General features: G+C 35.2%; 1 protein-coding gene across 4 annotated transcripts in view; it reads left to right on the top strand.

The window, feature by feature from the left end:
- PDS5B (PDS5 cohesin associated factor B) overlaps nucleotides 1-12964 on the top strand; it is an 88943-nt gene that overhangs the window by 37434 nt on the left and 38545 nt on the right. For all 4 annotated transcript variants that reach the window (XM_014965991.1, XM_014965994.1, XM_014965993.1 and 1 more), the window contains exons 14-21: nucleotides 3390-3438; nucleotides 4899-5038; nucleotides 5116-5231; nucleotides 6974-7079; nucleotides 9111-9271; nucleotides 9881-10004; nucleotides 10807-10965; nucleotides 11767-11835. In XM_014965991.1, the coding sequence (XP_014821477.1) occupies nucleotides 3390-3438; nucleotides 4899-5038; nucleotides 5116-5231; nucleotides 6974-7079; nucleotides 9111-9271; nucleotides 9881-10004; nucleotides 10807-10965; nucleotides 11767-11835 (924 nt within the window). The remainder of the gene's footprint in view (nucleotides 1-3389; nucleotides 3439-4898; nucleotides 5039-5115; nucleotides 5232-6973; nucleotides 7080-9110; nucleotides 9272-9880; nucleotides 10005-10806; nucleotides 10966-11766; nucleotides 11836-12964) is intronic.

Genomic DNA, 12964 nt, shown 5'->3' with positions numbered 1-12964 from the left:
TTATCTAATGTATCTGCTTAGAAATGCTGTCTTGCAGGCAGAGAAAAACTAATCAAATAAAAATGTATCCCTTACTGTTTCAGTCCTGATTGCAGTGAAATTCATAATTTTTACTTAGTGCATTTAAAACATGCTGCAATGTTGTATTAAATTCAGAGTGCAGTAATTGTTAGTGTAACAGCACTTCATTGTGTTTTTTGATGCTACTGAAATATTTTTCATGTACTGTTTTATATTCTTTAGTGTAGTTTAAATGCACTTAGGTGTTTAAAACCCGAGTTATTTTCTCGATACTTTCTGCATTTCAGTTGAAAGCAAAATTTCAACTTTTCTTTTTGTTTTCAGGGACATGTAATAAAAGCTCTTTCTTAATTGTTAAACAGCAAATATGATACGGAATTAAATATGAAGATTTTGATAGATGCCTGCATAAGCATTGTGTTCAAAACAGTGTATGCGGTTTACATATTTGCATTTGTCCATGTGGCTTTCATCCTATCTTTTGCTATTAAGCACTAATTTTGTACACTTGAATATTCTTTTCAAGTACGCTTCAATATTCTCCCATGCGGTGAGAACTTAGTTCTCTCCATGCATGGGAGAACTTAGGGGACTTGGGATAGGTCTGAGATGTTGTAGTGGGCAACAAAAAGGTTTTGAGTCAGGGAATTTTACTTAGTTTATTGTCCATTAACATAAGCTTTAAATTATTGATTCTGGTATTGAGAAATAAAAGCGAACAAAGAAACGCTTAGAGAAACAGCCTTTACCTCCCCTTTGGATTACTCTCTTTCCTGCTTTGCTGTTTCCAGTCTCACCACACACTGTGCACAGTCCCTTTGGTGATGCCTTTGGAGATGGGTCAGGGCATGGCGGTTTCTTTCCTTTTGCTGCTCCTGGTTTCTTGCCTGCTGGTCCAGTGTCGGTTCCTCCACCAGCCATAGTCCCTTTAGAGTCATATTTTCTCCACTGTCTCCTTTCTTAAGTATGTTTTCTCAGAGGCACCGTGGGCTCCTCTGACTGGTTGAGATTTTGGTGGCTCGGTTTGTTGGTTGTAGAGTTGGCTGGAAGGTGCTTAGACCAGTACAGAGCAGTCCCTGGCCACCTCCTGCACAGGTCATCCTAGCAACCTACCTCAAACCTTGCCCATTATGCCAATCAGATGCTTAGCTGTTTTTACCAGAACTTTTATTTCTTTGATGCTCCTTGTATGTTTGCTTGTTATTTTTTTTTCCCCAAAATTGATAATTAATTCAAGCAATTAAATCATTGTGTTGAAGATAAGAATGCGTTCTGATAATCATAAACCGAAGGGACATACGGTTCAAGGCAGTAATAATCTTGATAGAAATACCATTAGCCATTCAGAGCTGTAGAAACTTTGTTTTCTTTCAGAAAGCAAAACTGAAATGAACTAGTAAGCTTGTAAAATATGACTTGGTGTTACCATACATGCTTTTTCACTTTGGTCTAATTTCTCCACCCGATCATTATAGCTTAATTGGTGATTTGATTTCCCGTAGATGTTGTCCCTGTGGCAAGTGTAGGCATTGTAAGAGCTCTCAGAGATGAAGAGCGTTAGGACAGGAAGCAGTGTACAGAAGCTGCCACAAGGAAATTTTGATTAGGTAGTAAGGAAAAAGAATTGCTGTAAGGGTGATCAAATATGAGAGCAGGTGGCCCAGAGAGGTTTTTGAAGTCTTCGTCCTTGTAAATCTTTAAAATGTAACCAGATGAGGCCTGGAGCAAAACCTGATCTTAGTTAGACCTGCTTTAAGTAGGCAGTTCAACCAGGTGACCTACAGTTGTTGCTTCCAGCCTACATTATTCTGTGGTTCTAAGTGTTTGAACTTTCCAGTCCACTGTTTTTTATCATCTTGGAAAACCTTTTTGACATTTAGTGAAACTCCATAGGCGTTCTCCTTTTTTCCTCTTCAGACTCTCCCAGTGTAAGCATTATTAAGGAGACTAAAAATGTGTTAAGAAACTTTCCATTTTTGTCGATCGTAATTTCTCCTAATCTAGACAGAACAGGCGTCAAGGTTTGCAGAATTCGTAAATTATGCCACCAAAGCTGATCTCTCAGAATTCAATTGGTAGAAGAGCAGTTTTCTTTACGGTGTGAAAGCTGATGGGTCTATGTGCTTTTGACAACGCTGCTGTAAGCTTGAATTTTCTTTCAGTTCCAATTTTCCAATTTTCATACGAATCTTACAAAGATTTCAGAGTTGTTTAAGAACACTTACTACACAGCAGTGAAAGATCTCAATTTGGTTTTTTTCTTCTTTCATCCCCCTTTGAACACTTTTCTGAAGATGATTAGGGTGTTATCTTAACACTACAATTAAGGATTCCCTTTGTCATTTTTACTGATAATTCCTTAATATTTCAAACTTCAGTGTAATACCATAAAACTTCCTAATCTGTAGAATATTATGGATTACCGCTAAAAGTATGGAGAAGGTGTCTTGGAAACTAGTTTGTTTACCTTCAGTAGTAGATGATATGTTGTAAAAGCATCACTTATTTGTTAGAAATATAGTCCCAAGAAAATCTACTTGTTATGTAGTTTTTCCTTGCTGTGAAATTCGTTGTATTTTTTTTTTCCCTCTTCCATTTACTCAGTGTCAGAACTAACTCATAGGGTGAACTTTGCTTGTGGCGTTTGTATCAGAATTAGTACCAGAAGAATTACTGACAAAAGGAAAATAAATGAGATAAAAAGTCTGTTTTGTGTAACTTATTTTGCTTGTAAGATGCTGTTGGATGACTTTGTATCAGCAACAGTTTCACTGAAATCTAAGCTTCACTGATATACTGAAATGCAGTTATGTTTTCATTTTTTTTTGTTGTTGTTGTCATGGTCCCCAATTTATTACTTTCACAATTTCACTGCTCTCATCTGCCCTCCCTGTTCAGCTGAACTGGGGTAGCAATTGTCTTAATGACTTGCTCCATTCCTTACAATAAAGTAGGAACTACTGCCAAGACTACTTAGAATCAATATCTGAAACAGAAGATAAAGTGAATTTAATGCTTGCTGTTTGTTTTATATTTTGAAATATAAGGCTTTAGATGGAAAACAGTTACATAAATAACCCATTTGTGCTGTTCATAAGTTACATAGCAGATAGAAAAGTAATAAAAAAAATTTACAGAAATATATGTGAGACAGTGTTACTGTAGGCATGATCTATCTTCTGCCTTTTGTAAATGTCTAGCATTAACTTGCAGCAGTGGTTTTGATGTGGTAGGAAAATGATGGGTGCTGACCTGTTGATAGTAGATTATGGAATTTATGGATTATGGAATTTAACTCACTTGGTATTCAGGTGGAAATATATAATGTAAAATTTTAACTTAATCCATTTTTCTTTTATGACTTGCAGACAGACGCCAGCAGTAAAGCTATATTCTCAAAAGTGATGGTTATAACAAGTAAGTCAGTTGAAGTATTTACACTATCTAGAAATTACAGTTGAAATATATTGCTGTCTTGCTTTAAAAGTCATTTGAGATGAGCTTATAAAAAGTTTTGTAACGGAACTTGTAACAAATCATGATAAACACAATGTAACAATATGCTTTAGAGAATTGAGACAACTGTAAGCAGAATTACTTCCTGTTAAAAGGCTCCAGTTATGAATCTTATCACATGACATTTTGGCTGCATCTGTTGTGGACTAATTCAGGATCTAGATTATTAGGGTGTTAGTATCTTCATTAGCATATACTATAGAATATATATTAACTGATGTTAACTAATCTATTAAACTATCTACTGACTTGCCTGTCTTTGAGGTGTTTGTATTGTAAGTGCTGTTGGGAGAATGCAAGAGTTTGGGTTATAGGAGCAGGGGCAGCACTTTGGAAACTGAAGAACTTCTATGTAACCTGAACTCTTGGCAAAGGGAAAAACCAACCCCAAAGCAACACTTCTTATTCCTCCCAGCCTACCATGCCAATAGCATTAAAACCAATAATAAGAAGAAAATTTTGGTTTACAATGCTTAAATTTTGTTTTTAAATCAACCTTTTTAAAAAAAAATGCAAACTGTTATGGAAGAAAAAAATGATGCTGAAGGCTGTGTACATTTCTGAAAAAATGTGCAGGAAAATCTGAATCTTGCTGCCTGGTTTGCCATGTTCCAAATTCTTTTTTCCTTATAATAAAAAGTTGATCAATTCGTAATTTTTTCTGATTCTGTAAGTTCTTGGTCACATTATAAAATAATCAATACAGCAAACCAAATGCTTAGTGCAACTTGTTTTGGACTGTCTGTAGTCGTATTTCATTTTCTGTGCCCGCTTTGCTTAACACTTACTGTACCAAAACCATGAAATATCTTAAATAGTATAGTAATACTTTGCCAATAAATTGTTTTGTTATAAAGTAAAATGTAAATATAAAATTAGTATGTGACTTAAGAAATGCATTTTTAAAGTTTTTTTTTAAAGTGTTACAAGTTTATGTTTAGTGAAGGAGTAATTTAGCAAAAATACCCTTTCCATGTTTTTAACACTTATCAGGTGATCTATATACAGAGTATATTTTTCTGCGAAGTATAGGCTTTGCATTTTGAGGTCAGCTTCAGCTGTTAATATTATTGACAGGAACAATTAGACTTGCTGAAAAATGAGTGTGAAGGATAAGGAAAGCAAATAGCCAGGGGAGGTCTGTGGGTACACAAATTTTTAGAAATTGGTGTCCTCAAAGGTATGTCTGCACACATTAAGGTGTTTTGTGGTTTGTTTATGGTTTGTTTTTTTTTTCCTCGCCCTTGTTGATTAACTTAGACATACATAGAAACTTACTTGGTATGACATTTCAAACTTGAGTAATTTACAATACTGATACTTTATTAATATAAACAGTGATTTCTTTTGCTTATTTAAAGGAAACCTTCCTGATCCAGGAAAAGCTCAAGATTTCATGAAAAAGTTCACACAAGTTCTAGAAGATGATGAAAAAATAAGAAGTCAGTTAGAAATGCTTGTTAGCCCAACATGTTCTTGCAAACAGGCTGAAGGATGTGTGGTAAGAATTGCTCTTAAAGTATGTGAATGTTTTTGGAACTGAATTGATTATAAATTTAATTGAAATTTATATTTCAGAGGGAAATAACAAAGAAGTTGGGCAATCCAAAGCAACCAACAAATCCTTTCCTGGAAATGATAAAGTTTCTTCTTGAGAGAATTGCTCCTGTGCACATTGATACTGAATCCATCAGGTATTTTTGTGTGTGGTGTTGACTGTAGATGAGATAGTTTGAAATCGGGGTGTCTTATTTCGCCTTTAAGCATAAACAGTAATAGACTGGGTGGGTGCGGTTTAAGGCCTGGTGACCTGCAGTATTTTCTTCTCTTTGCCCTTTGCTTAGGGGTTTTTGTCTTCCCTCAGAACGTAGCCACACGAACAATTGATTTGTCATTCAGCACAGCTGGGATAACCTGTCAGTAAAAATGATTCTGTTGCTGATGGGGAAAGTGTGGTTTGTGACTGACTTATTTTAAAACAAATTTCTGTCCATGGCTATTCATTGAAGCTTTCCACTCAGAATATTAGCTCATAGGGACATAAACAATAATTTAACTGAGGAAGTAAAGATCGTGGTGCTGAGGCATCAAGACTTAAAGGAAGTGTAAGCCAGTGAAGTTATGGGTGGGGAAAAAAGTAATTGCTGAAATGATTATTTAGCAGCTGTATATGAGGTATGTGGTACCTTATTAGAGACAAGTAGTGCTAAATACTGGCAAATTCTTATATGTTTATTCCAACTGTAGTAAAAGACTTTGAAGTACTTTAGCTTTTCAATTTCTGCCTGTCGTTTAAGCAATATAATGGAGCCATTGATATTTCACTTAAAAATCTGTTTCTGATCTTAGATTAAGCACAATGTGTATCTGGATTTTTACTTTGCATTTGAAAATACTTTTTTTTTCCACATTCACAGAAGCCATATCAAATGTATTTTTAAAGTAATATTCACATGTGGCATTAAGTTGTTAATATTTATTTCACAAACTACCTATTGACTGGCTGCCATACAGTATGCACATGGAAAAAAAAAGATGTAAAAAGCACATATTTTCAGTTCTACCAAAGAATTGGTCTTCTCCCACCTTTGTAAAATTTCACTAAACCTCTGCTCCATTTTTGAGACTCTTTTGAGACTGCTTTTTCTTAATAGATGGTTGGTTTTTGTCCAGTTAGGGGCAGAAAAAAATATCAAAAGTCTGGGAAGTCTGACTAGGAGGTCTCTCCCTTGGTTTGCTACCGCTGGTTTTGGTTTTTTAATTATTTTTGGTGGAGTTTTGGGGACTTTGGGATTTGTTTTCTTTTTGGCTATAAACATCACTTACAGGATATACTGAAAAGAAATATTCTCAATATTATTCAGTTCTTGATTGGGAAGCTGCCTACACCACTCACTAATAGGATCGTTTGGATAATCACCGTTTCCATTCCTAGGGTACATTGTAAGAGAAAAAACAAGCATTACTGTCAAGGTGAAATATGCAGGAAATAGGTCTTTTAAATTTTTCATCATCTCTTAGCACAGCTGTTTAATGGTGTTTGTTTTTTTTTTCTCTTGGTTATAGACTAAACATTGTAAACAGTTATTTTCCATCAATTATTAAGAATCCATAGCAGCTAGTAACTTCACCGTAATTCTTTCCTGAATTAGTTGCTTGTAATGCTCAAATTATTTTCTTATTTTTGTGATCCTTCCAGAGTAATTTGTATTCTTCACTCAGAATGGATAGACATTTTTTAACTTAATGCTTCATAAGATTTGATTTAGATAGGAGATGAGGGCAACCAGATTATGTATGTAGTTGGCATATTTGTTTTATAACAAGCTTATGTTTTAAATAAGTTCATTTAATAAGATTGTCTTAAACTTATGAAAATGGTAATACACAGTAGAATTGCAGTAAATACAAGGCTGTGTTTTGTTTTCTTCTTCAGTGCCCTTATCAAGCAAGTAAACAAGTCTATAGATGGCACAGCTGATGATGAAGATGAAGGTGTACCTACTGACCAGGCAATCAGAGCAGGTCTTGAATTGCTTAAGGCAAGTGTACTCCCTGGTGGTCAGTGAGCATGTGAAACTTACAATACTGAGTGCTAATTAAAAATTTATTTTTAGTTATAAGGATGTGGTGACTATCTGGAAGAATATTGATTTGGTTTCTGTTCTCTATGCTCATCTTCTGTAAGGTATCTTCTAAATCATTTAGAAGTTTTTCTGGAAGTCAAAAGTTAGGTACGTGTGTGATATCAGCAGCTGAGTTTTGATTGTTAGCATGTAAATTCAAGTGTTTATGAGTACAGTTACACTACTTTTGGAACTGTACTTATATATCAGCACAATAATACTGTGATACTCCTGAGTTCCTCATAAATTGAGATCTGATCTATTTCAACGATGTGTAATCTTTGAGACTTAGTTAACATAGCAAACCCCAGTAAGATGCATTTCTGGGTACAAAACTTATTAGGAGGAAAAAGGCTGATTACTTTTTTATTTACAAATACTGTTAAAAGCGTGAACCATAGAATCATAGAATTGTCTAGGTTGGAACGGACCTTTAACATCATCTAGTCCAACCATCAACCTCACTCTGATAAAAAAAAAAATAAAAATAAATCACTAAACCATTTCCCTAAGCATTATGTCAACCCGTCTTTTGAATAAATGCAACTACATAGGGCTTTTGGTTTCACTTAGTTGCTCTCAAAGACTAGCCTACAAGCACTGTGTAGTGTCAGCTTTGCCTGTACTTGCACCAAAAGGTACTTGTGCTGTAGCACCACCTTGGCTCCGTGATAGTGTTGGGAGTAGTCCCGCTGTGGGTTGAGTTCAGAGGCCTCAAAATCTGAAGGACTCCCATACTGACCTTTTCAGAATATCTTATATCAACTAAGGGCCCAGTAGATTCATCTGAGAGCATGTCATTCTTAAGCCAGATGTGCACAGTTAAATAAAAGTGCAAAAAGCCAGTAAAACAAGTGGATCTGAGTAAGAACGGATCATGTCATGAAGGACTATATAATTTGACAGAAGGCTCCCAGGACAGCACTTAAATATTTGTATGACCTGGCATGACAGATTTAAGGAAGAGGACTAAGATTGTCCTGAAAAAAGTGGCATGTACTTCATGAGAAGAATTCAGAAAGGACAAATGTAGGAGTCCAGAAAAGTGAATGCTGTACAAGGAAATGGAGAGGAAATAACTTGGTGGAAATAGAAAACTGCATGTGAAGAAGTTCCTAGATTTTGAGAATCATTTCTTTGCCATGAGTCAGAATATTATATAGGAAAAGGCTAATAATCAACATCCAATTAAAAACAAAGAGAAGCCGAACTTTCACGGAGGATCAAATGAGGATTTGTTTTAATATATATGTAATTGTTACTATTGTATTTTTTTTAACATGAGAGGGCTGTAGTACTTAAAAGCAGAGTCCAAGAATCTGAAGGGGAGTTACAGGATCTGGTAAGCTGCTGTGGAAAGCTTAAGGGACTAGAGACCTAATTGAGTATGTCTATATTACTGTTTTGGAGGGAGGAACCTCAGAGCACAACCAGTTGTTCCACTTAGCAGGCAAGCATGAAATCTGGGAGGATTTCTGCAGGATTCCTTTTAGAGAAACAAAATTATGAGGTGGGCTTCAGAAGCACGTGTTGTGTTGCAGTGGTTAACATGGGTTCAGAGTGTCTGGAAGCACTCTGAAGTAAAATCCCTGAAATATGAATATTGCTTCCTTAGCATCAATTGTGTTTCTCTTAAGACCTGCTTCTGCTTTAAGCCAGTACTTGCTAATGTAGATGTAGTCACTGAGAAGTACGTGTTGACAATAACATGAGAAGAAATTGTGACTAGAGAAATAAGTTAAAACCAATGAGAACATGCATGAAGACAGAGAAGTGTAGGAGGTAGTAAAAAAAAAAGTCAGAAAAAGAGAAATGTGGATCATATGACAAAACCAGGCAGAGTATTATTAATATTCTGGTATGGCAGTAGAAAATGGGTCCGATGGAATGTTATATATAAGTGGAAGTTTAAAAAATATTAACGTGGCTTTCCTCTTATTTTGGCAGGTACTTTCATTTACGCACCCTATCTCATTTCATTCAGCTGAAACTTTTGAATCTCTACTGGCTTGCTTGAAAATGGATGATGAAAAAGTGGCAGAAGCTGCGTTACAAATTTTCAAAAATACAGGAAGTAAAATTGAAGAAGACTTTCCTCATATACGGTCGTAAGTTGTATATCTTACTCTGATTAGTGTTCTTTATGGCATTTTGGAAGTCCTCATTCTTCCTTTTGCATGCTGTAGCATTGTCCTGCATTCTTTTGGAAGAACACATTACTTCAGGTAAAACAGGAAAGAGATTTTAATTACTTTAAAATGCCATGTTTTTTGAAGAATGAATATATCCAAAATAGTGACAACCAATATATCAGTAATGCTACTATTATTTTTATCATTGTCCTTCAGAATTACTTACTTTTTTCCTAAATTAAATATGGAGTGATGAAGAAACATTATTTGCAATTTAATGGGAATGTGTAAGCAAAAGGATTTCCAAAAGAGCATTTAGTAACTTGTGCAGATAAAATATTTGGTTTACCGCATATTTTATCAACAAAAACCAGGTTTGTTTGGGATTTTTACTTGCAAGCCATGTAAATAACCCTTTTTTTTTTTTCTTTCTTTGAAGAAATTGTCAAAACCAGGACAATTGGTACTTTTGCAGAGGTGTTGTGTTGGATATATGTATATACGTACTTTTTTGCTGATTTGATACTGTAGAAGACTTTTGATTTGTGAAAAGGTACTTACCCCTTTTTAATTTTTTTTTTTAAGGGCTTTGCTTCCAGTGTTGCATCATAAAGCTAAAAAGGGACCCCCTCGTCAAGCCAAGTATGCTATTCACTGCATCCATGCCATATTTTCCAGCAAAGAAACACAGTTTGCACAGATATTTGAGGTAAAATAAAAATTTTTAAAGTTAACTTTTATTAATTTTCTATATTGCCTATGTAAATGAAGGGATGTACTGGCAATTGGTATGGCAAGTTGTATCAAATTCAGAAAATATATTTTTTCCTCTTTACTTTTGTTCTCTTACAGTTTGGCCTGAAAAATAGTACCAGAGGGTTTTTTTTTTTGTATCCCACAATCCACCACGTTTAGGGTTTTGTGTTTTAACAGACAATAGAATAAAACAAAGGGTTGCACTGTCTGCCAGAACCATGCACTACTTCTGGAAAGAGGAACCATATAGCACTCCTTATCCCTGTTGGGGATGGCCCACAGTATTTAAATAGTTACAGAAATTATGGAAAACTGAATTATGGGAGAGACTCTCTAAATAGATTTTTATAGTTACAACTGCAAATGTACTTTTTAATTAGTGCCCGTCAGCCTTTTATCTTGAAGGCTGAATCATAGTCCATTTCTGAAATTGCCGTCTTGAGAAGTATGCCCACTTCTTCAATAAGAAAATATGCTTTTTAATCCATCGTTTCCTAAATGGTTCTTCTTGAGCTGCCACTTTTTCAAGTACCCAGATGTGATAGACGTTTTGTCTGTCGTCTTGTTTTTTCTTTTTATTTGTAGAAGACTTGTCGGGTTTGTGAATATGTCTTTAAATAATTACTAGGTCTCTTAAAATTGTGTTTCCAAAATAGAAATAGATCTGAACAACTCAGTACAGAACTCTCAATCCCTTCCCCCCAATATGATGCAGATTGTATCAGTAATGCTTGAATTTGTTGCCTTTATTCTAGCCACTGCATAAAAGTCTGGATCCGAGCAATTTTGAGCATCTCATTACACCTTTGGTTACTATCGGCCATATAGCCATGCTTGCACCTGACCAATTTGCTGCCCCTTTGAAATCTTTGGTTGCCACTTTTATTGTTAAAGATTTGCTAATGAATGATAGGGTAAGTATTTTTTAAACCTTGTGTTAAGATTCTGCTTCTCCTGTATTACGATACTCACCAAGTACTTGTGAAAATTTTTGTCTTGTTGGTTCTACTTTTTGTGTATCATTGTCTGTCGATTTCCACGTGTTCTGTTTGACTTAATTGAAAACCCACAATAGAAGGAAGGAACTAGTACTAATTTGGTAGTCCTTACAAAAGTGACAGGCTGTGGAGCACAGCATTTGATCACTCGTGACTTGCCTTTTGTTAAAAATGGGAAAATTGGTATTGACTTCACTCAGTCTTTTATCTTGAGCACGGAAGTTGTGACTTTTTTTTTTTTAATGGGAAACATAACATATTTGAAACTAAAACGCACTGTTTAAATGGAAGACTGAATTTTAGTTTTTCTAATACTTCTGTATTGATAGTGGTTACAAAATGAAAGAACTTGTCCATTGTCAGCTATTGTTGAAAGATTTACTGTCTAAAACTGTGTGCTTTGAGGTTCCAATCTACTGGATATGGAAACCGGAAATTATTTTCAAAGCAACGGCTATTACACTCTAAAGCAATAGTTTTCAGGTAGCAATGACAGCAGCAACAAAACCCCTTAACTACTGTTAAATTTGCTGATACTTGAATAGTGAGGTAAGAGCAGTATCTCACTTCTGTAATAGTTACTCCTATAAAATACAGAAGGCATTAGGCTCGCTAGTGAGTGCTGCTGTATTGTTTTCAGAAGCAAACAGGAAAGAGGTTACAGCAGGTTTCACTGAAGAGTAACGGTAGTGTAATAATATGTAACATTTGGTTTAGCTTCCAGGAAAAAAGACAACAAAACTTTGGGTCCCAGATGAAGAAGTGTCTCCTGAAACGCTTGTTAAAGTAAGTAGCACTTACTGTATTTTCCTGTGATTGTATGTATAATACTTCATAAAGAAAGTTAAATATCTGGATTCCTAAAGCTGTCAACTGATTTTCTCCGTTTCCTTGTCACTTTTCTAAACATAAAAAAGTAATTTTAAACTTGAGGACCTTATCATAGAATCATAGAATGGTTAGAGTTGGAAGGGACTTAAAGATCCTTGAGTTCCAACCTCCATGCAATGGGCAGGGACACCTCCCACCAGACCAGGTTGCTCAAAGCCCCATCCAGCCTGGTCTTGAACACCACCAGGGATGGGGCATCCACGACCTCCCTGAGCAACCTGTTCCAGTGTCTCACCACCCTCACTGTAAAGATTTCTTTCCAGTATCTAATATAAATCTCCTCTCAGCATATGCATTTTTGATTGCCAGAAGAAATTTGCTTTTGGGAGCATTTACTTTTTTACTTTTGTAAATACATTTACATATACACTTTATTGAATTGTTACAGCTTTTTATAGGCCCAGGGTTTGTGTGCAACACTTAAGTGTTCCAGGTATGATCACAGATAAAGTAATTTTTTTTTCCTCTCCTGTTTAACATATGAGTTAAATAACATAGAGACTAAACTTAAAGTCTTCCCTTTTTCTTTTGACTTTGTAGGACATTCCAAGAAACTTTCAGTGCTGTTTTGGAATAAAGAAAAAATTGCTTTTGGATGTGTCAGTTTCCTGAAATGAATAAATGTGTTACATTGCTTTTCTCTGTGTACAATGTGTATTAGAGGAAAAACCTAGATTTAAGGAAAAAAACCCACTTTAAAATGGCAAGGTTTTGGTTGGTTTTTTTACTTGAAAATGTCATCTCAATATGCTTCTTGTTTTAGAGTAAGCTTATTATTACATTTTCTGGACTTGGTAATAGATACTCTCACTCAATATTTCACTCAATCAGAAATAGACTTACACTGTGGAAAATGCATCCTATGTCTGTATTTGTTTTTAAATGTCCTTTCTTTTGAACAGGGACAGATTGTGCTTCACATTTTCTTTCCGATTAAGAAAGATGCAGGTCTTTTATAGCATGCTGTTTCTGAATTAATTATAGCAGTCATTTAGTTTCCAGTGCCTTTTGAATAAAGTCACTC

Source organism: Calidris pugnax, unplaced genomic scaffold (assembly GCF_001431845.1).
Source record: "Calidris pugnax isolate Ruff unplaced genomic scaffold, ASM143184v1 scaffold20, whole genome shotgun sequence".
In the NCBI taxonomy this organism is placed as follows: Eukaryota; Metazoa; Chordata; class Aves; order Charadriiformes; family Scolopacidae; genus Calidris; species Calidris pugnax.
This window is presented reverse-complemented; position numbering and strand designations above follow the sequence as displayed.